Source organism: Bos indicus, chromosome 13 (assembly GCF_029378745.1).
Source record: "Bos indicus isolate NIAB-ARS_2022 breed Sahiwal x Tharparkar chromosome 13, NIAB-ARS_B.indTharparkar_mat_pri_1.0, whole genome shotgun sequence".
NCBI classification, from domain to species: domain Eukaryota; kingdom Metazoa; phylum Chordata; class Mammalia; order Artiodactyla; family Bovidae; genus Bos; species Bos indicus.
The window spans coordinates 12,611,658-12,636,953 of record NC_091772.1 but is presented as its reverse complement, the minus strand read 5'-3'; the positions used below and the strand labels follow the sequence as shown (position 1 = coordinate 12,636,953).

The 25,296-nt window shown below is 44.4% G+C and overlaps 2 protein-coding genes across 11 annotated transcripts in view; one reads left to right on the top strand and one right to left on the bottom strand.

The window, feature by feature from the left end:
• Window positions 1-18,509, top strand: part of CELF2 (CUGBP Elav-like family member 2) — a 671,895-nt gene extending 653,386 nt beyond the window's left edge. For 7 of the 10 annotated variants that reach the window (XM_070800750.1, XM_070800744.1, XM_070800748.1 and 4 more), the window contains 3 exons: window positions 2,072-2,269; window positions 7,761-7,904; window positions 10,887-18,509. In XM_070800750.1, coding sequence (XP_070656851.1) covers window positions 2,072-2,269; window positions 7,761-7,904; window positions 10,887-11,014 — 470 coding nt within the window. In that variant the 3' untranslated portion in view covers window positions 11,015-18,509. The remainder of the gene's footprint in view (window positions 1-2,071; window positions 2,270-7,760; window positions 7,905-10,886) is intronic. The other 3 variants (XM_070800747.1, XM_070800749.1, XM_070800742.1) reach the window with 2 other exon arrangements.
• Window positions 1-25,296, bottom strand: part of LOC139186442 (uncharacterized) — a 67,213-nt gene that overhangs the window by 14,526 nt on the left and 27,391 nt on the right. The gene's annotated exons all lie outside the window — the stretch shown is intronic.

Here is a 25,296-nt window from a genome sequence, read left to right as displayed (position 1 = left end):
TCATTGAGCTTGCCACACCTGTCCTTTTGTTCCAGCCTTCCTCACACAAATAGCACCTGTGGGAATCTCGATTAAACTGGGATGAAATGATCAATCCATTTGGCTTTTTTGAAGAAAGCCCTGTTCTTTGAAGGGGAAGCATTTTATGCAATTAACCTTCAAACCTCTATTTCTGTTGTCCAACGTGCTTAGGTGGAATCAAATACCAGCAGCTGAACTGACAAGTGTTAATGTCATATAATGATTATTTAATACAGAATAACATTAAATCATCAACAGGAATAACTCTCAGAAGTTGAAATCCTTCTCTGATGGTTCTTTGAATTCTGCCTGGTGATCAGTTACCCATTCCACCTTGGCGTTAGCACACACACCTCAGAAACGGTCAGAATAAATTCCTTCATGGAAAGAAACCTGAAGCAGAGTCAGCAGGCCTTTGCTGGCCAGCGCCTCCCGAGCTTAGTTGGGATCAGCTAGAGCTGCTTGAAATCACTTCCTTTTTCAGGAAGTTGGCTTTCCATGCTCATGACCCCCAGGCTCTCCTGGACACACCACCCTCACCCCAAACATCACCCAGGGGCAGCACTGTCCCCTCAGCCCCCCAGGGAGAATGCCAGCCCTGAGGCACCATGAGATTCCTCCACGGTTAAGCCATGCTCTCATTCCTGTCTTGTGTGTAATCTTCTAAGAGGTGAAGGTGTCAGAAGAACAGAGCATGATGGAGTAAGTACCTGTCCCCTCTCCCCTGTGTCCTGTGGATGGCAAGCAAAAGTATGCATGGAAATATTGAGGCGATTCTGATATCTGATTCCTCTGTATGATAGCTAAGCATCCTTATTTTGCTGTCCTCTATTCTCACCAGACTGCTTATTACAGTTTTTTTTCAGTTAATCATCTTTGCTATTTTAACATCCTTAATCAATAGCCCTAATTCCTTCGATTTTCATTAATGTTTTCACTGAGTTCTTTGCAGAAACAGATCTTTACCAAAAAAAAAAAAAAAAAAGTCTTCATCGTAAAGGGAACTCAAAGGAATTATGATGTCACCTCTTCCATTTCCTGAGTTCATTGAAAAGTTCACACTCTATTAAAGTATACTTGTTTTTACTCAGTATTCAGGAAAAAGTGACACAGTCAGCAACCATAACAGAGCAAAAGAGCAGCCAGGAGACAAGGGAAAAAATCAAAAGTGTGCTGGCCGCCACCCAGTTCACATGGGTTAATAGCCAAGATCCAGCTCCAGACGCAGGGTCACTTCAGTTAACTGGAAAACATGGCATGGAATGCTCTCTCTGATGGAAATCCCAGTTCCATGGGCACTAATTAGTATTTGGGCGCGTGTGTGTGTTTGCTTCAGAGAATGGTCCCATCCCCTTTCTAGCCTTTCATACTGAATAAGCGGCTTCAGTCCTCCTCAATGAGGGGAGGGAGCTGCATTTTTTCCTGCACCTTAATTCTTCATCAGCAAGACTCTCCCTAAGGTCCTCATCCCCAACAGCATCCTTCAGCTGCTTAGGAAGCCAGTCAAAGGAACTGGCGATTCACTGAGTACAGCGCTCATCTTCCCGGCCATTTCCACATCAGGCAGCTTAGGGTGAGAAGGTTCATCCTGTCCTTTGCTTTCTCAACACCTGGGCCATCCCATGGCTCCTCAAGACCCCGTAAATAGAGTTAAGTGTACAGATCACAGGCCTCTGCCACTAATGTTTTTTCTTATGTGCTTCCAAGCTATAAGCAGAAGGCTCTTATTTCAGAGAGCCCCAGTCTTGCCAGTAGCACCCTGCATGGAGTTCAGATGAACTGCCCACCTATAGTGCCTCGGAGAATTCGCTCCCTGGCCTAGTGAGTGAGGCTCACCATCGCTCAGGGGGTTGTGGTGGTTGTCTGTATGTCTGCCATTATTTATGACTTGTTCCTTCATGGTTTTGTCTTTAAGTTCACGTTGGTGTAACTGGTGTGCTCGCTGCATGCACTTGCTGTCGTACTTGTGTCAAATGATTCTCTGACTTCCTTTGGAAAGCACTAATGAAAAGTGCTGTTTCTCTTCTCTATTGTTGGGTTTTTTGTAAAGTTGCTCAAATGCTCTCAGGTATGGCGGCTCTGAATGGAGGACTTGGCGCCACGGGCTTGACGAATGGCACGGCGGGCACCATGGACGCCCTCACCCAGGCCTACTCAGGGATCCAGCAGTACGCGGCCGCGGCGCTGCCCACGCTGTACAGCCAGAGCCTGCTGCAGCAGCAGAGCGCCGCCGGCAGCCAGAAGGAAGGTGGGTGCCCGACCCGGCCCGCGGGCAGCGTTCGGCCCCGGAGCAGAGTCCCAAGGGAAGTTGTGATAAGCCGCTGTCCTAAGAAGAGCGGCCTCTCCATTTCTCCTGCTCACGGTTTAAGACATCCGACAGGCCTGAACACTCTGTTGCAGTTTTCTAGCTGTCTTGGACCTCCACCCTCTGTGTGCCATATCACAGTTACCTGGTAGCTGCTGCGGCCAAACCGCTGCCAGGAGCCCCCTCTCCCGAATCAGAAGGGCCATCTCCTTTCTCCCCTCCACGTAGACTCCTCGTTAGAAGAACCCCAAGTCGTCAGTGCAGCGTCCTGGGGGCTCACCGGCTTTTGCAGGGTCCACGCCCCCCTGGGCGTGACGGGGAAGCTGGCCTTGCAGTTGGCGATGTTGTCCAGGTTAATGACGAAATCCACTCCTAGGATCGACCCGGTCTTTGTTTAGTCAGGGTCTTCTGGGGAAGCAAATAAGTGATTGATTGCCTTGCTTCTCTGCCAATAAGGCAAAATAAACATCAGGAAGTGAATGCTAAGAATACATGAAGGCTAATTATAAAGCAGTTAATGAACTGGCCCAAATAGGGAGGGTTTCTCTCTTTCCTCCTTTTGGTTCCTTCTTCCTGACTGAAGTTGCTTGTAAAGCAAAATCTGCACTGAGATATTTATTCTCTTTCTGACTTGTTTTGCATAAAAGAAGCAAGGATAAAGTGTTGAAGACATTTTTAAAATTCCTTTTCGTTCTATCCTCACCCATAGTTCCAAACTGGTTTTTGTCTGAAGACTTTGACTTTAAACACGGTCTCCAATAAGAAGTAGAATGGTTTTACTTTGTCAAGTTGGGAACTGTAACAGGGACACAACTCTAAAGATCGTGTCATTTTGTTTGTTTTTTTTAAGGGTTTTTTTCTGTTTATCCGTAAACAGCATTCAAAATAGAAGGAACTTGAAAATCTGAGTTTCTCTCAACTCTCTTTCCTCTCAGTTATGATGTTATTGTAGTTTATTTTAAAGCTCGCATGACTGTTCAGACAGCTGCATTTTCCCAGGTGTGTGGAGACCCCGTGCAGTCAGGTGCTTCACACAAATGTATACAGAGGTCTTAGGGGTGTTACATCATCTTCTGGCCAGGGGGGCCTGCTGACAATTTACGACCCTCTCCTTGTGACAGTGGTCAGTCAATCAGGACACTTATTTCTCCAGGGCTGATTATTCTCAAAACAGACGCCACCCAAGTAAAGTTACATTCCTACAGGGTGAGGGTGTAGTGGGTTTTAGTTAAGGAAAGAATTTACTTAGCCTAAGGTCTAACGTGATTAATATCAAAGGTTAATTCTATATATTCATTAATGTGTATAAGGGCAGGGGATATGGAGACTTAGCAACAAACATTGGCTCAACAAATGAAAAACCCTTCACCAACACATTTTCTAATTAGCCCATTATACTTATACTAATAGTTTTCTAACTTTTCTAAGGAACCTGTTTTTAGAAGGTTTAAAGCATCTCGTGCCTCTCACGATTGGGAGGCTGTGAGCAATCACATGTGGCCCGACGAGCCTGTCAGGCAGGCTAGAGAACCTTCAGAGGAGTTTGTAGGTTAAAACACTCTTGTCACACCCAAGAGTTTTTATTGACTGGAGCTCTAGGTTAACTCCTTCTCCGAAAGAGGTCGTGGGGGACAGCCCCCCGTAAAGTCAGAGGTGTAGGTAAGAGCACAAAGTAGTAAAGTAGGCAGGCTCTGGTTATGGGGGTAGATGCTCGAGGAGTTCCAGGGGGACTCCTGAGGCTCGATCCCGCCTTTGCGTATGTCGAGCCTCCTTCCTCATGACCTTTGTCATGGGCGGAGTACCTCACTCTGGCCCCCAACACCGTGCCATAAATACCTCAGCTTCCCCAAGGAAAGCCTGTGTGGCAGTCCCTCTTTCTGAGGTCTGACTTCCACGGTAACAGATGAGGGTGGTAGGAAATAGCCTGTGAGATAACCATGTCCTTGGGAGACACCAGGAAAGACAGTTCCCCCCGTGCATCTGAGTGCTGGTCACTTCCCTGTCAGCCATGGGGCAAACCGTGTAACGTGGATCCCATTAGGCACCAGCAGACTAGAAAGTTAGTGGCTTAGGAGAGTCTGGGCCCCGAAGTTGCTTCACCCCAGCTCAGAGCCCTGAATTTCTGTGCCTTGAGTTTCAGGCACTGCTTGTGCAATAATTAACCCTCTGGGATTAATGTAAAGTAATTCAGAATAAATACTGTCTCCCCAGATTACTTATATTTAGGTGTGCAGGCTACCAGTAACATGGGTTAGTGCTCAGTCCTCAGTCTTTGTTGGTGCTGTTTCGGGATTATTCAGGTCAGGTCTTTTTTTAATCTCCCGTGTTTTCGTATGTCTCTTCTGATCATCATCTTCTCACTCTGTTAACGTGTACTCAACAAATTTAAACCATCTTTTCCTGGTGGCCACTAACTTTCTAGTCTGCTGGTGCCTAATGGGATCCAGGTTACACGGTCTGCCCCAAGGCCATCCCTGCTGGCTGACGGGGAAGTGACCAGCACTCAGATGCACGGGGGGAACTGGCTTTCCTGGTATCTCCCGAAGACATGGTTATCTCACAGGCTATTTCCTACCACCCTCATCTGTTACCGTGGAAGTAAAGAATCTACCTGCAATGAGGGAGATCTGGATTCGATTCCTGGGTTGGGAAGATCCTGAGGAGGAGGGCATGGCTACAAACTCCAGTATTCTTGCCTTGAGACTCCCCATGGACAAGGGCCTGGTGAGCTGTAGCCCATGAGGTCACAGAGTCAGACACAACTGAGCGACAAAGCACAGCACGACATTAGCTTAACTAAAACATACTTTAAAAGGCAAGTAGTACTGAGAAGGAAAGAAAAATGCCACGATGAATTCCACTGCTAAACAGGGTTTTAGATTTCCTATTCCTTAGTTCTCTAATCAAGAGAGCGCAGTCAACCTGATGTACTTAGTCATGTACCCTAGTATATATTTTCCCATAGGAAAGTGAACCAGTCTGGCCCTGTAAAGAAATGGTTTTAATATTTCTCCAGCTAAGACTTTGAAGCATTAGGCATCCCTACAGATCTGAATTCAGGCAACCTGATCACCTTTCCTGCCATTCCTAAATAGCCTCTGACCTCTTTCACACCTTCCTCTCCCTGAGTTTGCAGGAGGCATGACACACACACACACACACACACACACACAGCCCCCAGATCCCAACAAGACGCTGGCACCCCCAGTGCTTCCTGCTGCATCAGGGGCCCTGGGGCCCTGTGAGAAATAAGAACTCGGGTGCCAGGCAGCTGGACCAATGAATGACACAATTCAACATGCTCTGGCAAGTCAGTCAGGTGTAGTGGAAGTCCAAGGAGTGCGTGGTTGATCAGCAGGTTTCTTACCGAAGGGAGATGGGAGGAAGATACAGAGGGTGAACCCTCAAAAAATTGTTTCTTTGCCCTTGGCATCTCTGGCAGTAGCCGCCTTCACTGAATGTTAAAGAGATATTCCATACCAAGTCACCTCTTTCTCATTTTTGTGTTAACGACTTTGGCAAAATCCAAGTTATTTCTTGGTGATGAGGGGGAAGACAGAGCCTCCTTGGGCTTATTTACTTTCTTCCTATGTCCTTGGTCCCCTGTCTGGCCCAGACACATTCAGAAGGCACTGCATCCGAGAAGGCCAGGGCTGCCGTGCGCAGCCAGTAATCTGTCATAGTGCGTTAAAACTGCATTTTCTCCCTGGGCTTGAGGAGATGAGATGACTTCGCAATTCAGATTGGGTCCCATTAATTCTCACTGTTCATCTGGACTTTTATTCCGAAGCACGGCCAGTTTGGGCAGTGCCAGGCCCCCTGCTGCACGCTGCCTGGTGGCTCTGAGAACATCCATCTCCCGGCTTCTGGTTCTGCATGTTTTGCGTGTTGACTTCTTTTAGTTTTTTTTTTTTTTTTTTTAACCAGGAAACATCTGGGGACCTAAACCCTGTAATTGTGTCCCTTTAAATACAAAGTGCATCTCTTGCACTGGCTATGCCCTTGGAAATTGTGAGCAACACAGAAAATTAAAGTAGCCTCATTAACACATAAATAAAAGGAAATGCTTCATCTCTGTGGCTTCAGAAATTTGTTCCAAGAAGATCTCTCCTTGTGAAAAGTTCCCTACATTACAATACTTTTTTCTTCTATGATTGTGTGTGTGGAAAGAAACTTGTTTTGAGTTTTCTTTGCAAAGATGTTTATCCTTTATATTTTTACAAAGTTCTTTTTACCCCAGTTTTATTTTTCTTCAACCCATTCAGATAGATGTACTCCCCACAGCCCCTGGGGACCCACTGCACCTTGTCCCCTGGGGCTTCCCAGGGGCACAGGCAGTCCTGGCTCTTCTCCCATGAAGGTCAGTTCAGGTCCCAGGAACCAGTGGCTTGGCCACTTCACCAGCTGGATGAGCTCCCCTCTTCCCAGACACCATGCCCAGAACATCCCAGAGGTGTCCAGCGCGGGGCTTCCCCAGAACCTCTGCAGAAGGATCTGCCATGCCCCTGAGCACCCTCTGACCTGGAAAGCATGCTTGCCTGTTACGTATTAGAAGGTGACTCTGTGGCATCAGGTCACTGGGAGTCCCTCCTTTTTGCTTTCTCTAAGCTGCAGATACTTCTTATGCGGGGAGTTAGAGATGGGAGAATGGAATGGAAATAAAGTTCAGAGAGCTTTCCTCTCTGGTACAGCTAAGCTCTCCCCTGTTCTGCCCTTCTTCCTTGTATTTCTGGAAGTGATGGTTAAGAGTGAAGCTCAGCTTAGTGTTTGAGCAGCTTCTGTACCTCGTACATTCAGTGTGCAAGGCTAATTCCCAGGGACATCCTTCTGATCACAGTTGTGAAACTCTGGCTACCTATTTTTCCCTGCCTTGACTCACTGCCAGTCACTTCTAATAAAGATGATGATTAGACTGTGTGTTAAGTGATTTGCCAGATCAAAACTGGATGGATAATTAGGTAAATGATTGAGAAATCCAAGCAGCATTACTGCTATATCCATTATGTCTAAATTGCTGCAATTTGCATAGAATACACAGGATACTCTCTCCAAAAGACAGCATATACTATGTGCTACAAAACACAGCCACTCAGGAAAAACCCACACCTGAATTCTGCCCTCCCCTCCACCCCATGATTGCTACCTTCACACCCAGGAAGACTGAAAATATGCTCACGCGCAATAAGCAAATGTGACCCACAGATTATAGATGAAAAGGATGCCATTCTTAACCGGTGTCTCTTTGGAAATCAGAAATATATGAAGCATGACTCCTATCCTAAAAGACATACCAGCACTGGACATCTGTCTGTCTCCATTCTCATTTAACAGGAGAGAAAGCCACGTGCTTTAGCCCATCTGTTGTTAAAACATTCCTAAGAAGCTAAGAAGTGACGAATACCTTACTCTGATTTTTTTTTTCTTTCCTCTTTAGGTCCAGAGGGTGCAAACCTCTTTATTTACCACCTTCCACAGGAGTTTGGAGACCAGGACATCCTGCAGATGTTCATGCCTTTTGGAAATGTTATCTCTGCTAAAGTCTTCATTGACAAACAGACCAATCTGAGCAAGTGCTTTGGTATGCAAAAGAAACCCAGTTAGAACATTACAGGGCGCTCCCAGTAAGGAGTCCTGGGAGGCAAAGTACAATGGGCAGTATTCTAGATGCCAGGACAGGGCCTTCAGTGTGTGTGGTGGTTCCTGGCCTCTAGATCCATTAAGCAGACTAGGCAAAGTCATCTCAACCGGAAGAGGAAAAGGGGCTGTATAAAAAGGAAAGATCTGGGAAACTGAATGCCCACAGAGGAGGTGATGCTTTATATTGTACTGTGCAGGGACCTCACTACTGGGAACTAACGTCTTCACTGTAGAGCAACATCGGTCTCTGGGCCCTATAGTCTAGATGACGAGCTTCACCAGATGGAAGTATGGTTTAGAGACTGTAGGGTGGTCGAGGCTGTCCTGATAGAGGGGCGCTACAGACACTTGGCGCGAACCCCACTCCCTTCACTGTGACTCGGATGCTGTGGGTGTGGGCAGCACACTGTGCTGGGGGCTTATGGTCCAGCGTCTGGTGGTACGTAAACGCACACACACCTAAGTGCACACGCCACCCCCACAGCCCCAGCTCCACGGGCACAGGGACGGTGGCGGATTTAGCTCATGGCGTGAGAGGCTGTGGTCTGGCGGTGGGTGGGATCTGCAGTCACAGCCTAGGCAGGCAGAGTGCCCTGGAGACACAGGTCTTCTCAGGACCTTGGACAAGCCCTGATCCGTTGTGGCCTGAGCTGTCAGAGCCTCCTCCTCCAGGCAGCCTGGACTCTGCCTCCCCAGGGTGACTTTTGCTCCCAGAGAGAGGAAGGCAGGCTCCCTGCATGCCCTAATGTTTTACAAAAGAGGTGAGCGTTCATTCAATTTAGTTCTCGTTTTATGTTGTGAACCCTTGTGTCTCCCACAGTAGTTTAGAGGCTCAAATGTCTAGGGTATATGTGCCTCCTGTGGCAAGTCCTGGCCCAGTCTGAGGTGTAACAGTTGATTTATTCACTCGTCCAATCTAATGACTCACATCCGCCGTAGGTACTAACAGCAGCACAAAACAAGATCAAGTAGAACAGATACGGGCCAGTGGAAAATGAAGTGCGTGGTATAAAGAAAAACAGGTGGGGTGGTTCTCAAAGAGGCAGAACCTCAGACTTGGTATTTGGCTGATGGGTAATGGGGCAACCCGTCTAAAGAGAGTGCTTTGGCTTCTAAAATTCCATTATCATAACATCCTTCTAATTTCTGTGCCGTCACCAGGAAGGTCTGAAGCCTCTGTTGTTAGGGGAATCAGTGTGTCAGCCATTTAAAGTCACTGTTTCTATCCAAGTGGAAAGGCTGTTAGCCTGAACCCATTACAAGTATATAAACGCCCTTGTAATGGTTCATGAGAATGAAATGGAAAGTAAGTCGTTACAGAGGGTGTGCACGTGTGTTTTGTAAGAGCTCACCACCGGAAGCTTCCCTGCCCCAGGCTTCCAGCCAGACATTTAAGGTCCTCATCACTAAACAGTGTCTGAGCTTATTTGGTGATTGGAAAGGGTTGTACTTTGCAGTTTGATTTTGAGAAAACATTTACTGTCTTGAAAAGAGTCAGCCTACAAATTACTTAACCACCGTGTGTATAATAACACGTAGCAGACGACTGTACTTAGCATTGGGCACTGTGTTTTCAGTTGTACAGCATCCCACATGTAGGTGTCTCAGTGAGACTGCTTCTTGGGGTCCCAGGTTTGCCAGTCATAAGCCATACCCCATTCTTTATCCTAAGCTTTGGCCAGGTTTCATTATCCATTTCACCCTTGATGCATTTCCATTCTTGTAATCATCTTCCTACCTCTGGATTAAGATGTAGAAGAAGAGTATCAGCAAAGTCTTAGATCCAAGATCACATTTATTGGGAATTTAAATTTAATAAAAACTTAAACCCATCTTTTTGCATACAACCAGCCTATGAGAAGCTATTCTGCCTTATATACTATACGCCTCTTATTACCTGCTAAGGGTATATTTATGTCCCTTTCTTCCTCTAACTCGTAAAGGAATGTTCTCCTTAGTAGATAGAGAAACTTGGTATAAAACCTTCTGAACAGTGGATGGTCAGAGTTGAAATCCAATCAGTATAACTTCTTCCAACAACAAAAGTTGTTGGGGCAACACTTCTGCACTAGCATTAACTGAAGAAGCCTTGGCGAGTAACCCCTACCCCCAGTGCTAAAACAAACCATGTGGTCAGAATTCTGTGTCTAGGTCTTGGCAGAGCTTGGATGGTTGTCAGAGGCATCTCAGTGTTGGTACAGAGAAAAATTGTGGGAAGTATGTGTTAGGATGGCTGTTAAGCCCTGAGCTGTTTAGACTATTTATTCTCCAAGAAACACTTGGGGATATACAAGGTAGCAATTTCCATTCTAGTGAATTCAGTGGAGCTTTGAAAATGGAACTTGAGATAGAGAGAATGGCCCAACATTTCCCCTGGGCCCCTAGGTTCCTCTCAGTAATAGCTCCAATTGGTAGAAATCAAGTACAAATTATTCTAGAGTTAATTCGCTGACCCCATCCTGTATCCAGGGAGAACTGGAATGAAAACAGTCCAGGTCTTTGGCAGCACATCAGTTGCCTTCCCTTAATTATCGTGCCTCTAAACCTCACCTGGCTGGGGCCTGGAGCCCTTTGAGGGCCCTGCATGCACTGATATACTGGAGACTCTTGGAGGAGGATTCTAAGGCACAAACAGATTTGACTGGAATTAGTCAACAGACTAACCTGACTCACGACAGTGCTGTGTGAGTTTTAGCTTTCTGCGGAGGGGGGTTGTTCTCATGATAGCCAGTCACCTCCACTGCTTCACAGTGGATGTTTCCAGTGCTGCCCCTAAACCACGACCGCGAACTGAGTAGAGCTGACCCGAGCCCCGAGGTTGGGCCCCGTCACTCCCACCTGCAGAAACATTCTCCAGCCACCCTGCACTGCTCCCCTGCCTCTCCATCCTGATTCCCGCCCTTCTTCCCCTCGTGTCTTCCAGGTTTTGTTAGCTACGACAATCCCGTGTCTGCGCAAGCTGCTATCCAGGCTATGAACGGCTTTCAGATTGGCATGAAACGCTTGAAGGTCCAGCTGAAGCGCTCCAAAAACGACAGCAAACCTTACTGATCCTCCCCCAGAGGCTCCCTGCTCTTATTTTAGCTTTCTTAGGGTAAGTCCCACGAGCCAGCCTGGGCTCAACAGGAAAGGCAGAGGAGGACCACATTGCCAACTTTTACCAAGAGAGACGGTTATTTTTACAATAAGGCCTCCATTTCCCCTCCCGCCCCCCACCCAGCTCGCCGTAACTAAACTAAACTCGGCTACCTTGTTTCTATCAAGTAAATCCTCCTCCACTCCTGCCACTGTATTCTCCTTTGTTTTGCAATTTGAATCTCCTTTAACCTTTTTTGTTTTGTTTTGGGGGTTTTTGGCTTTTTTTTTTTTTTTTTTTTTAAGAAAAACACGTATACAATAAATGACATCTTGAGAATTTACAAGGCAAACAAAGGCTAACGTGCAATTCTAACTCTGAGACCCCTGTGCCCCAGAGCACTGCCTGGAGAATTCGCCCCTCCTGCCCGCGCCCACCCCACAGGGGGGCGCCAGCTGTTTATAGAGGGTAAGGTGGTGGCATAGCGCCAGAGAAAAGCCAAGAGAAGCACTTAAAATTAACAACACAAAATGTCTTTCCACTACATTTGGTTTAATAAGTAGGATTTTATTTTAGGGTTCAAAGAAACATGACGTTTATTGGTCAGATTATTACACTGGTTGTCTATTTTGTTATTGTTTTATTTTAGTTTTTAGAAAGGATTAATGTAAAAAAAGATTTAGAGATCTGTTTCTTAAAGCTACAGGGTTTAAAAATTAAAAATGAGTGAAAATACTTGATGTTTCTTGAAAGATAAATTTAATAATAAATAAATAATACATAAATACATAAATAAAAAAGAAAGCCACAGGCCTGTAAATTTTATTTGTAAAAAAAGCATTTCTATTTTTGTACAAAATTTTTACTGCCTCAGAAATAATGGAAGCTATTTATTGCCTACTGTTAACTTATTGGGTACCTGAAGAGCAGTTCTCTGTGCTAGCTAGATTCTTCTGAAGTAGTCTCTAGAGGAATCATTCTAGGAACGGGCTTTTTTTCACCGTTGAACCCTGGGCCTAAAGTTCATGCTTTATCCTCTCGGTGTTTGTATCTGTCTGATGATTTTGTTCGTAACCTCCATTATCTAGTTTACAGTTTGGTCGTCTGACTTTCCCGTCTGTTACATTCGTTGAAACTGGACCCTCTTCTCCCCATCCCTTGCCAGTCCCTCACCCCAAAATACCCAGAATCCATCCCTTTTCCCTCTCCGGATGGATTCTCTTGGGTTCCATTGTGTTGTGGATAAAGAGTGTAAGAAATGCAAATTACGTGGATGGCTGGTAGACTCCTTAATGACCTAAGATTTGCATTAGTTTCTCTCCTGCACCCTGAAGAGTGATTTTGTTGCTGCTGCGTAGATTCTGTGTAACTTTTTACTCTCCCTGTTTTCTCCCTAGACATCTTCATGCCCGTTAGTTCACCGTTTGCCTAGCATGTCCCTGTGGCGTCTCAAAAAAGTTTCATCGTCCCGTCATTGTTTCTGATGTCTTTCTGACCTCACATCATATTTGGTTCTCCTACTGACCTTTGATCTAGTTTGACCTTTGAAATTTGCATGTGACCTCATCTAGCTATGAATTCTGGGAAGTCAATGTGAAAAACATTGCTGCATTCATGCAAGACTGAAATTTATTATTAGACAAATTAATTATAGGAAAAAACCTGTGGCAAAAATGTTTCTTTCTTATTTTTTCTTTCTTTTCATAAAACAGACTTGAAAGTATTATACAGGGATTGGCATTCTTCCCGGTCACTGGTAACAATAGCAATATGTGTCCAGGGACACAGAATGTTGGTTTCTAACAGACTACTTCCAAAAACAGTTTGAGAAAAAAACTGTCTGATTTTAAGTCTCTAGAGGTCTGTAATAGTTTTTACATTTTTCAGGCAGTGTAAAGTTTTTTGATAAGGCCATTTTAGGTGGCTCACTTTCTCATTAAGATATATATATAGAACCACTTTTGTAGATTAGTATAAGAAAAATATTTACCCTGTTTTGGGGCAAATGCTACCTATTTGTGTCACCTTTTGCTGAACTGACTCACAGTTAGACAATCCATGGTTTAATGCACATGAAATTACCTATATTTTATACTGTTTCAATGTACAGGAGAAAGGTTACTGTAAACTGTGTTACGTTGGTGCTTCTGTGAATTAAGTTGTGGTTTCATCATGAGTCTTATGGTCTTAATGTTCTTTGTTGATAAGACAAGTTTAGAATTGGTTTACTTAAAACAAAAAAGAATTTCAAAAAAAAAGTTGTTTGCTTAAAAAAAAATTTCATGTGAGGGGAAAAAAAAATCCTATTCCAGAATAAGTTTTGTGTTGGCTTGTAAAGCATTGATGTCATTTTTTTTTTAAATTGTGGACTATTTAGATGTGTTTGTGTTCAGCAAAATGTGATTTTTTTTTTCTTTTAAAGAAAAAAAGTGAAAATATATAGTGCCAAATTCCAAAGGTACTTCCTTCCTAGAGCTTCAGTGTGTTTCTTGTGAGAAGTAATTTGATAACATGGGTATTTTATTATGTGTTTTGTATAAATCCCTAATATTTAAAAAACAAAAAACAACAAAAAAAAAGGTTAAAAAGTTTGTTAACTTGCTATCCTGTGGTCTTGTTGCCTGAAATTGTTATTGTTTGTTATTTCTCTATGATGTTTTTTGTAAGACATTGTATAAGTGCCCATGTCTCACTTTTTTAACCACTCTGCACATCAATGCTGTGACGGCAACCTCACAATGTATTTTCTTCATGATATATGGAAACCTCTAAGGTGAGAAAGTTTTGAACTTTTAACCCTTTCTACCCAGAGCTATCTGGAATGTTGATAACTTTTTATACTGTCATAATTTCTGTTTGTTTTGGGGTGTTTCTAATTTGGATTTCTTTTTCTGCATATATCTTTCAGTTGTTTCTGTCTTTCCTACTTTTTTATCCTTTGGTTGAGATCCAAAAGAAAGGAAGAGAGTTTTCGAGATAAACGGGAACGGTAGATAGAGTCAAGCACCTAAATAAACCTTAAATTCAGTCTGCTTTTGAGGTCAGGTGAGCAGTATGTTCCAGTTTACAGTAACATCATGCACCTGTCCAGGTAAACCATTCTGTGATGATGGGGTAGTCTTTGGAGGGATTCTGCTTTCGTTTCTTATTCCCAAGGTAATGTTTCTTATCAGCCATTGTGCTGGGGATTGTCCGACCCCAGTGGATACCTCTGAATGAGCAACGTGTCTGGAGTTAGACGCTGACCATCCTGTCCCTGCCTTTTTGTTTCCTCTGAGCTGAATGCATCTACAGGGGACTGACCATTCAAGGCAAACTCAGTTCTTCATCAGTTACTGACCAAATACCCAGCACCAGTTCCTGCTGCCATTTTCTAAAGTGCCATATTTCTTTGACTTCATGTGAACAGGTCTCTTGCTGTCCTGACAAACCCCAAGTTATCCCTGCAACCCACTCAAAACTCCTACCTTTTTTGGAAGCTTGTTTTGTAAAGTTCAGAAACTGCTGGCTCCACTTCCTCCATTTCCCACTGACCACCCTGTTTGGTTTATTGTGTGTGTGGATGTGATAGCCCTGGGAGGGAAAGGACTAGCCTCTATTGATGCAAAAAAAAAAAGTTTCCTTCTTACAGCACATGCACTTAAAATGAAACGACCTGTATTATCCTCACACGTGTTTACTACTGCTGGGGCCTTCCTTCATCCTTCGAGGGCTATTTTGTACTTCCTGCAGCTGAATAATAAAGGTTATCACACACGTCTCTCTCGTATATACGATACGGTGGTAACACAGATACACATGTAAGAACACAAGACAACACCATCTGAATTTCCTAGACTGTTTCATTCAGAATCTCATCAATTATACATAAACCTTAAACTATCTTCCCCCACTTCACTGAAGCCAGAAGTGCTCCAGTGCCCTCCTCCTCCCCTCTGCTCCCCCACCTCCCCCAGAGGAGCTGAGTGCACTCAACAAGAGGCTCAGGGCGGGCGCTTAGAGCTAACTGTTTATTCTGCAGGCAACCAAGACAGTACCGTTAGGGGGAAGGTCCTTTTTCTTTTCTGGGGGGGGGCATGTTTCATTGCTCAAAAGATAACCCTCCTCAAAGACAAGCTGTCCTTTTCTTCACTTTCTCTGTTAATATCAAAAGGAAAAAGCTGCAAGGGTGCGAAGGGCCTGTGCCAGAAGAAAACACACAGGGAAACTGCTTTTTTTTAAAATCAAGTGTGGAGAATAGTCATTTTTAAACTGAATTAGAGAATTGCGATCAAATGGCAGTCCTCAAAGGCGTAACAAGTTCATCTTTCTTTCACCATAGGGGTTCTAGTTCTTTGGCTTGTGCTACTCTGGATTCATTTTACTGTTTGTTTTTAATTATCTTAAGTGCTAATTAATAAGAAATAAAATTTTAAAAAAACCTGTAGTTTCATTACCTTTTTGAATAATGTCATACAAAAAAATGTGTTTTTTTGTGCTGTGAGAATTGTTGTTTGTAGATTAATAATATCATTTTGTTTAGAATTTCAAAATAGTTTTTAAATATTGTCTGAGAAAAGCCAAAGTTAATGCAACCTAGTGGAAAACTGTAAGACCATTTGAGTATTGTTTGTTTTATTGATGCATTTGGATTTTGTTTGATGGAATTTGAGCCAAAAAAAAACGCAGGCTTTCCTATTTCTACAACTGATTGTACTTCTGCATTTTGTACCAGTGGAACTTTTTATACTGGAGATTAAAAAAAAATGGAAATTTTTGTGGCTTACTCTAGTGGGCCCCCTGACAAAGACTGATTTCAAGTTTGATTTCTGGTTGATAGAAAGAAAGTTGCTTTTCTTTTGAGAATTAAAAACTTTGGCTTGATTTCTTTTTTCCCTTTGCTTATATCTAGCATTAGAATTTTGTCTTAAAATACAGCGGTAAGTTTCACTTTTTATTCTGTATTGTGCAGTTACACAATAAGGTAATTAGATTTAGAAGTACTCAGTCACTTTAAGTGGATAAATGTATTAGTTAAAACTTTAGGGGTTTGCTTTTTTGCTGTTTAGATCAAAGTTTTTTCTGATTCTTCTGTCCTCATTGTGAACATAACCGTGTAGTTGAAACAGTCAAACTTATTTTTGTAACGTATGTTATTGTGTGATGCAGTTTTTTGCTTCTGTCTCCAATATTAAACCATTTTCCTAATACTTGTTTCTCTCTCTGAGTGTTGTATTGTTGGTAGTCATTGTATGTTGGTGATACATCTACACGCCTCACTGTTTCACGTATCTGTTTTTTTCTATATGTTGTGTAAAAAGATACAGTCGATTCCACCTAAGTGAATATCTGATTTGGGGAAGGGGAACTACACACCAGCCACCTCGGATTTATGTACAACAGCCTATTTTAACCACTGCTTCCAAGACTTACGTCTGTGGTCCACCTACATAACTGCCTGCAGAGTCAGATTTGCCAAGACCTTGTCCGGTCTTTTGACCACACTGGTACATTGCACTTTCTCTCTTCTCCTCTGCTCTCTGCTCCTCTCTTCTTCTCTTGATATGTGTACGCAGTTCTTAACACTCAATAACAATGGCTGCCACTTCGCTGCATAACCTTAGGAAACGTGAGAAGAGAGGCAGCAGCGCTGGGGTTTCTTCTATGAGTCCAAAGGCCTATCATTACCATCAAACTCTTCTCAGAAACAAGTCACTTTTTTTTTTTTTAAAGGTGAGCTCCTTAAGGGAAGAAACTAAACTTTACTTACTTGGTGAATAGATATGAAAGATATTAAACTGAAATCCATGCGTTGCCATCAATCAATAGCTATGTGTAGAAAAGTAAATTATTTTCAAGAGCTAGCTGAATCCAGGAGCAGCTTTAATTATTAAAACTAATGGAAGAGAAAATACTTGCAAAGGCTCAAATGGAAGCTCTACTCAGTCCGATTGGGTGGGAGGGGGAAAGGTAAAGCTTCTCATGCCCAAGTCTTCATAATACATCATCCATTTCCACATGAAAACCAAGACTGCCAGATACATCCACACACGCCCCCCTGAAAGTGTATACTTTTTGTAAGAAAGCCTTGTCCCTCACCATCGCCCAACCCCAGGTAGAAAACTAGAGAAAAAACCATTCCTTGTACACCCTTGAAAGCTGAAGCCACAGACCCTCCTCCCTTTCTGCCCATCTCTTCTGCTCAGGAATCTGATTGCTCTCCAAGTGCTCTTACAAGATTCCACTGACGTCTGCTCCCTGTCTGATCTCTCCCTCCAACTCTTCAGACGCACAGACTCTGTCTGACTCAGGCCACCCGGCACCGGCAGCCATCCCCTGGCTGCCAACGAGGTCCTCCCTGCAGGTGCTCAGGCCCCTCGCCCTCCGGTTTCAGCAGCCCCTCTGAGCCCTAGCCTCTCTTTTCTAGTTGGCGGCACAGCACAGAGGGGCTGGGTTGAGGCGGAGGCAGTTTCCCACATAGGCCAAACACCTCAGCGAAGTAGCCTCCACTAGCTCCAGACCCGCGCAGATGGGAGCTGACTTCCTGCCAATACTTCTGCTTAAACCTCATCAGAGCCTTCATCAGTTTGCCTCTGAAAACCCACTGCTTACAGTAGTGGGGAAAAGAGCGCTAACGGTGTGATTTCCCTTTCTTTCTCGTAAATACTTTTGCGTGGGTGGAGGGTGTGAGGGAGGGGAGAAGGGTGTAAAGAGGGTGATCAACTCTTTCCAAGATGTGAGTGTTTACTTTTTCAATATTTAAGTCATACAAGTATCTACATCCACCATTTGGCACAAGGCAAAATACTCCTGCTAAGTAAAAGAAGGGAAAGACAAACCAGAATTGTTTGTTGTTTTGGAAAAACAACGAAAACAATAATTCTCCAAAGAAGGGGACACAAGTCCTAGCTCCCTTAAGCACGTATGATGTAAAGCCGGTCCCTGCTTAAATTCACACTTGCCCTCTTGATTCTGTAAAACACTGCAGTGTCAGCAAGGCGTCTTTGCCTGCCACGCACGGACCACACTGGGACACGACAGACCTGTCAACGCTGACTTTGCTGACAGAAGTCACACGTCTGCACAGCCCACAGCAGTTCTGAGCAGTCTCGGGCGGGCACTCTGGGCTGGCGGGCTAGGAAACACAGTGAACATTAATGTACTGTGAATCGTTCCTGATAAGTGAATAAAACATTGTGACCAAACAATCAGCTTATTCACTTATCAGGAATCGACTGTTCTGCTAACTCGCTGTTTTGTTTTTCATCTCTGTTGTAGTTCACTATTTCTGCTGTGTTCTGTTTTCTCCTCTCATGCTTGGGCAAAATCACTGGGAATATTATCTTCATGTGACCATGAAACGTTTATATCGAGTGAAAATGATATCTTAACAAAATCTATGCACTTGCTATCAGGAACACAATACTGGATGTGTCTTATATATATTGAACTATATAGTACTCGATTTCTTAAATAAAGCTTAAGAAAGGATTCTGTTGTGTGTAAAGTTAATGTTAACTATTTTTCAAAGCAGTGTTGCTAAGGGGTATTTTTGTTCTTTTCTGTCTTGCGTGATACAGGATATTTTTCATTAAAATTATAATCACTGGCTTTATGACTTAATATTTAATAAACTGACTTTGGAAACAAAATGGAGTGGGGTGGGGGGAGTTCTTCCAAGTGTATTTTAGTGAGAGACATCTGGAAAACCATTCCCTTACTGGTGGCCATGGCAAATCTGAGGCAGCAGAAGAAAGCAATCCCTTCACCACCAAGAGACCCCTGGAAAGCATCCAGAATCTGCCCTGACCTAGAAAACCCCACTGCCTTTCTGAATGTGATCTCTTTAGGCTCAGAAGAAAGGGGACGAGAAAGAAAGGCAGATCCAAGAATACTGCTGGTTGGCATCAATGCTTTTCCAAAATGAGATGACACTAAAACCATACCCTGCTGGAGAGCAATGGCGGGTCTATTCAGGACTGCAAAATGAAAGAAAGCAAGAGAAGGGGTTTGATCACTCAGGATGAGAAGGGTAAAATTTCAAAGTGACATGTGAGAGAGACATCCTATAACAGTTGCAAAGCTTAAATGGGAGGCCTGCTGCTCAGCCCTTTGAAGGAATATTTTTGATATTTTTCCTATGGGCCATAAGTCTGAACAGAATGGCATTTTCTATTGGATTTTCTTTTTTGCTTTGAGGTTTTGTGTTAGATTTGTTTTTCTTGCTTAGTGTTTGATTCGAAGAAAAAGTCCTAAACTTCTACTTGCAAAATGGCACAGGCATGCTAATCCTTTATAAAACAAACCTTATTCAGCCCCGATAATGAGGGACAGAGATAGCACAGTCAATGAAAATCCCCAGATAATCCAAAATTCTTCTTCCAGTCTCTGCCTCCTCCCACCCTAAACCTCCAATTAATATTTGTGACCAAAACCAAAATTTCCAGTGAAAGTGAGAGATCAGAGAAACAGTCAAGGGTACCAAAGTCCCAGGGCCAAAGTTGATGCACTTGCTGGAGCTCATGCAGTTTAAGGTTGAGGCAGAGATTCTGTTTTTAAAAGGTTAATATTTTGAAAACCATTGGTCTACATGAACTGGGCTTGGGTGTTGAAGAATGGGTGGCCTTCACCATCAGTCTCATAGCTAGAAAGCATCCTCTTTGTGAAAAAGGACACATCCAAGGCAATAATGGGGAAGATGGACTCTGAGCCTCAGGGAAGAAAGGATGAATGCCAATATGCCCCTCTTGAGCCCGCAGCCCCAATTCCATCATCCCTGCTCCAGAACTCACCGGCCAAAAGCTGCGTGCTGGGGACCAGCTCAGAGCAACGGCACGAGGGTCTGTCAGGTGGGAGCTGCTTTAGGGGAAGGCACCATTTCTCTGAAACTTTCTCTACTGGCAGCAAAGCCACCTGGCACCAACTTCTGCCTGCCCACATCTGAAGGATGTTTTTACAAATAAAAACTATATGTACATTACATACATACACATAAGACATGGTCTGTGATCTGCAACTGATCAACTATAGTTAAAGCCCCAAATAAAAATCCCCAGCTCTGAGATGTGCGGTGGCCCCTCAGTCTCGAGGCTGGTGTGCAAGGTGGAGAACGTGCCTAGATGCCCTCTGGAGCCACGTGCCTCCGTGGGGATGCCAGCACCAGCACCCATCACCCATGTAGCCTCTCCGTGTCTTCATTTCCTCACTGGCAAAACTGATGCAAGAATAATACCAAGTGCAGAGGGCTGTGAGAAGGATTAACTAAGCCAGTGTTTACAAACCACTTGTGCTAAGGGTCCATCATGTTCTAAGTACTCAGCAAGGCCGACCAGTGAACAGTGGCTGTGCACTAACAAGGCCCATTGCAAGAAACCAGGAGAGGCAGGCCCTCCCGCAGGCTGCCCTAAGCCCCAGGTAAGAACTCCATTCTCAGAAAGGAGACACTCCGCTGGAGTCCACCCCTTCCTACCTCTAAGTATTATACTCGCGTACCTCTTACCCAAAAGAAAAGCCTAGCTTTCCAGTTTAGGTCCTAGGTGGGAATGACAGAAATCACCTGGAGATATGCCTGCAACAAGCCTTCCAAAGCACTTGTGTTCTCAGTTGCGGCACCAAAGCCAGTATGTCTCTCAGCACCTCAGGAAGAGCAGGGCCAGGGCTCAGAAGCCTGGATGAGGCCCAGCACAGAGCTCTCTAAACCACTTCACCCCACGCCCAGCTTAACTGCTTCTGTTTGTTTTGATTACTGGTGATCCAAGTAGAATTTTATTTAGAAACACAGTTTTGTTACTAAAAGCACAAAGATTAAAACTCACTGCTTTAGATGGGGGTAGTCCTAAGAGAGGGTCAGTGTTACTTAGGCTCTGTGCCATGTATTTATTGTTCGGAATCAGTGTCTCCTTCCTCTCCCTCCCTCATCTCTCTACTGCTTCTGTGTTCCCATAGTTCACTGTCTGACACATCATGACGTTCACTATTTGCTGTGTGCGTTTACATGTTGCTCGACTGCGAGCTGTGACGGCAGTGACTGTCTCATTCATCTCTGTATCCCCAGTGCCGCAACACAGTGCCTGCCATGCAGTCAGTGTTCAGAACCACCGGGTGGACGGATGAATGCAGCAGGCAGTCTTGCTAGGGCTGGGAGAAGCATTCCTTATTAAGCGGACAACTCAGGAGATATTTGTGGAGAGAAATCTGATTACAGTCTGGGATGAGGATGGTGGAAACTGGTGGTCGAAGTCAGGAGCCACTGTGTGAGGCCTGGGGCACAGATGGGGACGAGGAACACTCATCTGCTTGTGCATCCCAAACACACAGGTTCTGCCTTGCCGCCACAGAGCTCATCACTACTCGGTCCTGACTGGAAGGACATTCCTGAAATTAGGTCAAACTCCCTGAGCAGTACTGTCAACTTTTCCTAAGCTAAATTCTGAACGCTTTCGGGAACACTTTTTAATCTAGGGACTATCCCTAGATGTTTAATATTGAAGAGATCAGACCACTGAACCGAGTACAATTCAATAGAAAGCTATGAGTAAAGGCACTGACTGCCAAGGCACTCTTGAGAAGCGGTCAGCACCCTTCCACCCTCTCAGCTGCAGCCACTGTTCAACCTGCCAGGTTAGGCCCGGAGCTGGAAGGGCCACGCAGCCCACAAGCAGCACCATGACTGACTCATCAGAACAGCCCTGAAGGCAGGCAGTCCGTGCTGCTGCCCCGATGCTGTGTGGCTCCAGACATCCGGGAAATGCACCTGAATCTACGTGATGTGTCCCAGCTTGTCAACAGCTACCACAAAGATAGAACACAATCCACTCAACAGTCACTTGTTCAAAAGACAGGTATTAAGCAGCTACCCCATGTGAGGCACTCAGGCCAGGGTGGGTAGTGCAAAGAGAAGTAGTCCATGGCCCTGCTTCCAGGAGTCTGCCTTGATTGGCATATCTGCCAAGTAAGGAGAACCTCTTCAAAGCAGCAAGAGTAGATATCCAAACACAACCCTCTCTCCCCACAACATGTCTGAACGGACTGTGTCACCACAGTACCCAAGCAGGGTTATTATAGACTGAAGATCCACAGACTAGTCCTTCACTGAGCTTGGTGCTATTCAGACGCAATGTCTTCCTGGCTGGGTGGGGTAGAGTGACCAGAGAATTCGGCCAGGTGCTGGTCTGCCTGACCCAGGGCCTCAAATAGCCTGGGCTGCTCTCACCCAAGCAGGAGAGCTGAGTCTGCCCTGCCTGCTCAGGGCATGGCCCTCACCCCACAAACCCCACACCAGAAACTCTGTTCTGGAAAATTTGGGAGTTGCCTAAAGTGGGCCCACTCAGTTCCACCCAGGCCAGAGAGCTGAGTCATAGCCCATATATTGCAGAGCATAACCCCAGCCCCACCTGACAGAAAGAGCTGTGAGAACACCTGGAACTTGCTGTATAACCCAGCAACACTCAAGCCAAGAGGCAGGTAGGCAGAGGTGAACACCCCTAAAGCAAAGCCAGAGGCCCTGTTCAGCCAGACAGGGGTAAGCTTGAGCCGAGACCCCAAACAGCCTGAGTGGTGCTGGAGCTGCTGCTTCTGTGCCCAGGCAAAGAAACTAATTCATAGCCCCACTTATCACTGAATACAGCCATCAACCTGCTAGACAGGAGAGTCTTACCAGAGCACACAGAAGCTGCACAGCCCATCCAACAGCCCTACTTACAGTGACACTTGCCCAGAAAGCTGTGGCTTTTCCTATACGCAGAGGAAGGCCTGTGGCATCATCTGACCAGAATGTTCAGTGTACACTCTTGCCTGCTTCAGGTCCTCAAATTGCAGAGACGCTAATTCTTAGCCCCACCTACAGCTGAGTATAGTACCCAAGCCTGACCAGAGAACCCAGGTGACCACAAAGCCCATCCTACAGCCTCACCTGGACAGAGAACAAGCTAGTGTTTCCAGCCAGCTGCTCCCAACAAGTGGCACACACCACTATCCCATCTCACAGCTTAAAGCACCAAAATTAAACCTTGTATCAGGCGCCACCTGTCCAAGGACATATGCCCAGAAACCTAAAATGAGCTAATAGTAAAAACTATCTCTACCAAAGAAAACCTGCAAAGTCTGGAAGAGAAGACCCCTTACTCAAACTGCACAGACATCAATGTAAGGAATCAAGGATTATAAAAAATCAGGAAAATATGACACTCTCAAAAGTAATCAATAAAGTTCAAATAACTGACCCTAAAGAAATAAAGACCTATGAACTGTCGAATAATCCCCCTCAAAAAGTTTAGTGAAATACAAGGAAATAAAAACAACTAAATTACATTAAGAAAATATTAAACAAAATAAGTTAACAAAATGAGAAATGCAACAGAAATAGAAACCATCTAAAAAGATGAAATACACAAAAATACTAGAGCTGAAAAATACAAAAACTGTCTGAGGCATTCAATAGAGAGCTTCAAAAGCAGACTCAACCATGCAGAAAAAAGAATCAATGACCTGGAAGACAGAACATGTGAAATTATCCAGTCAGAGAAAAAAGAATGAAAAAGAGTGAAGAAACCCTATGGGACACAATGAAAAGAAACAATATTCACATTGTGGGAATTCCAGAAGAGAAAGAGACAGAAGGTATGTTGAAAGCAAAAAAGTATATTTTCTTTAAAAAGTTATATGTAAAGCAAAAAAAAAAAAATTCCCAAAACTGGGGCGAAAGGTACATATCCAGATACAAGAAGTCCAAACTATCCCAAACAGGGTGCTATGATTACATTGTCAAAAGTCAAAGACAAAAGATCATTAATAGCAGCAAGAAAAAAGAAGTTACGTAAGAGAGAACCCCATAAGATAAGATTATCAGCAGATATTCTCAGCAGATACTTTTCAAGACAGAAAAGATACAGAATGCCTTAAAAACAGAAAAATCCAACGATACAGGAGACTCATTTTAGCCTTAATGACACAGAGAGACTGAGCATGATTGGATAGGAAAAGATTATTTCAAGTAAAGCATAAGCAAATCAAACAAACCAAGGGCACATGTGTGTTCAGTCGCTTCAGTCATGTCTGACTCTTTGCGACTCTGGACTGTTCCCCACCAGGCTCCTCTTTCCATGGGATTCTCCAGGCAAGAATACTGGAGTGGGTTGCCATGCCCTCCTCCAGAGGATCTTCCTGACCCAGGGATGGAAATCACATATGCCTTCATCTCCTGCATTGCAGGCAGATTCTTTACCACTGAACAACCTGGGAAGCCCCAAACGAAGGCTGAAATGAATGTGAAAGTTGCTCAGTCGTGTCTAGCTCTTTGTGACCTCATGGACTATACAGTCCATGGAATTCTCCAGGCCAGAATACTGGAGTGGGCAGCCTTTCCCTTCTCCACAGGATCTTCCCAACTCAGGGATCAAACCCAGGTCTCCCACACTGCAGGCAGATTCTTTACCAACTGAGACACAAGGGAAGCCCAGGAATACTGGAGTGGGTAGCCTATCCCTTCTTCAGCAGATCTTCCTGACCCAGGAAATCGAACCAGGGTCTCCTGCATTGCATGCAGATTCTTAACCAACTGAGCTATCAGGGAAGCACCGAAACCAAGGTTAACTATAGTTATATCAGACAAAAGACTTTAACCTGAAAATGGCAAAAAAAAAAAAAAGACAAAGAAGGTCATTATGTAATGATAAAGGAGTCAATACATCAAAAAGATAGTTCAGTTCAGTTCAGTCACTCAGTCGTGTCCAACTCTTTGCAACCCCATGAATCGCAGCACGCCAGGCCTCCCTGTCCATCACAAACTCCCAGAGTTCACTCAGACTCAAGTCCACTGAGTCAGTGATACCATCCAGCCATCTCATCCTCTGTCGTCCCCTTCTCCTCCTGCCCCCAATCCCTCCCAGCAGCAGAGTCTTTTCCAATGAGTCAACTCTTCGCATGAGGTGGCCAAAGTATTGGAGTTTCAGCTTTAGCATCATTCCCTCCAAAGAAATCCGAGGGCTGATCTCCTTCAGAATGGACTGGTTGGATCTCCTTGCAGTCCAAGGGACTCTCAAGAGTCTTCTCCAACACCACAGTTCAAAAGCATCAGTTCTTCGGCACTCAGCCTTCTTCACAGTCCAACTCTCACATCCATACATGACCACAGGAAAAACCATAGCCTTGACTAGACGGACCTTTGTTGGCAAAGTAATGTCTCTGCATTTGAATATGCTATCTAGGTTGGTCATAACTTTCCAACTGTAAATATTTATGCATCCAACGTCAGAGCATTTAAATAAAGCAAATACTATAA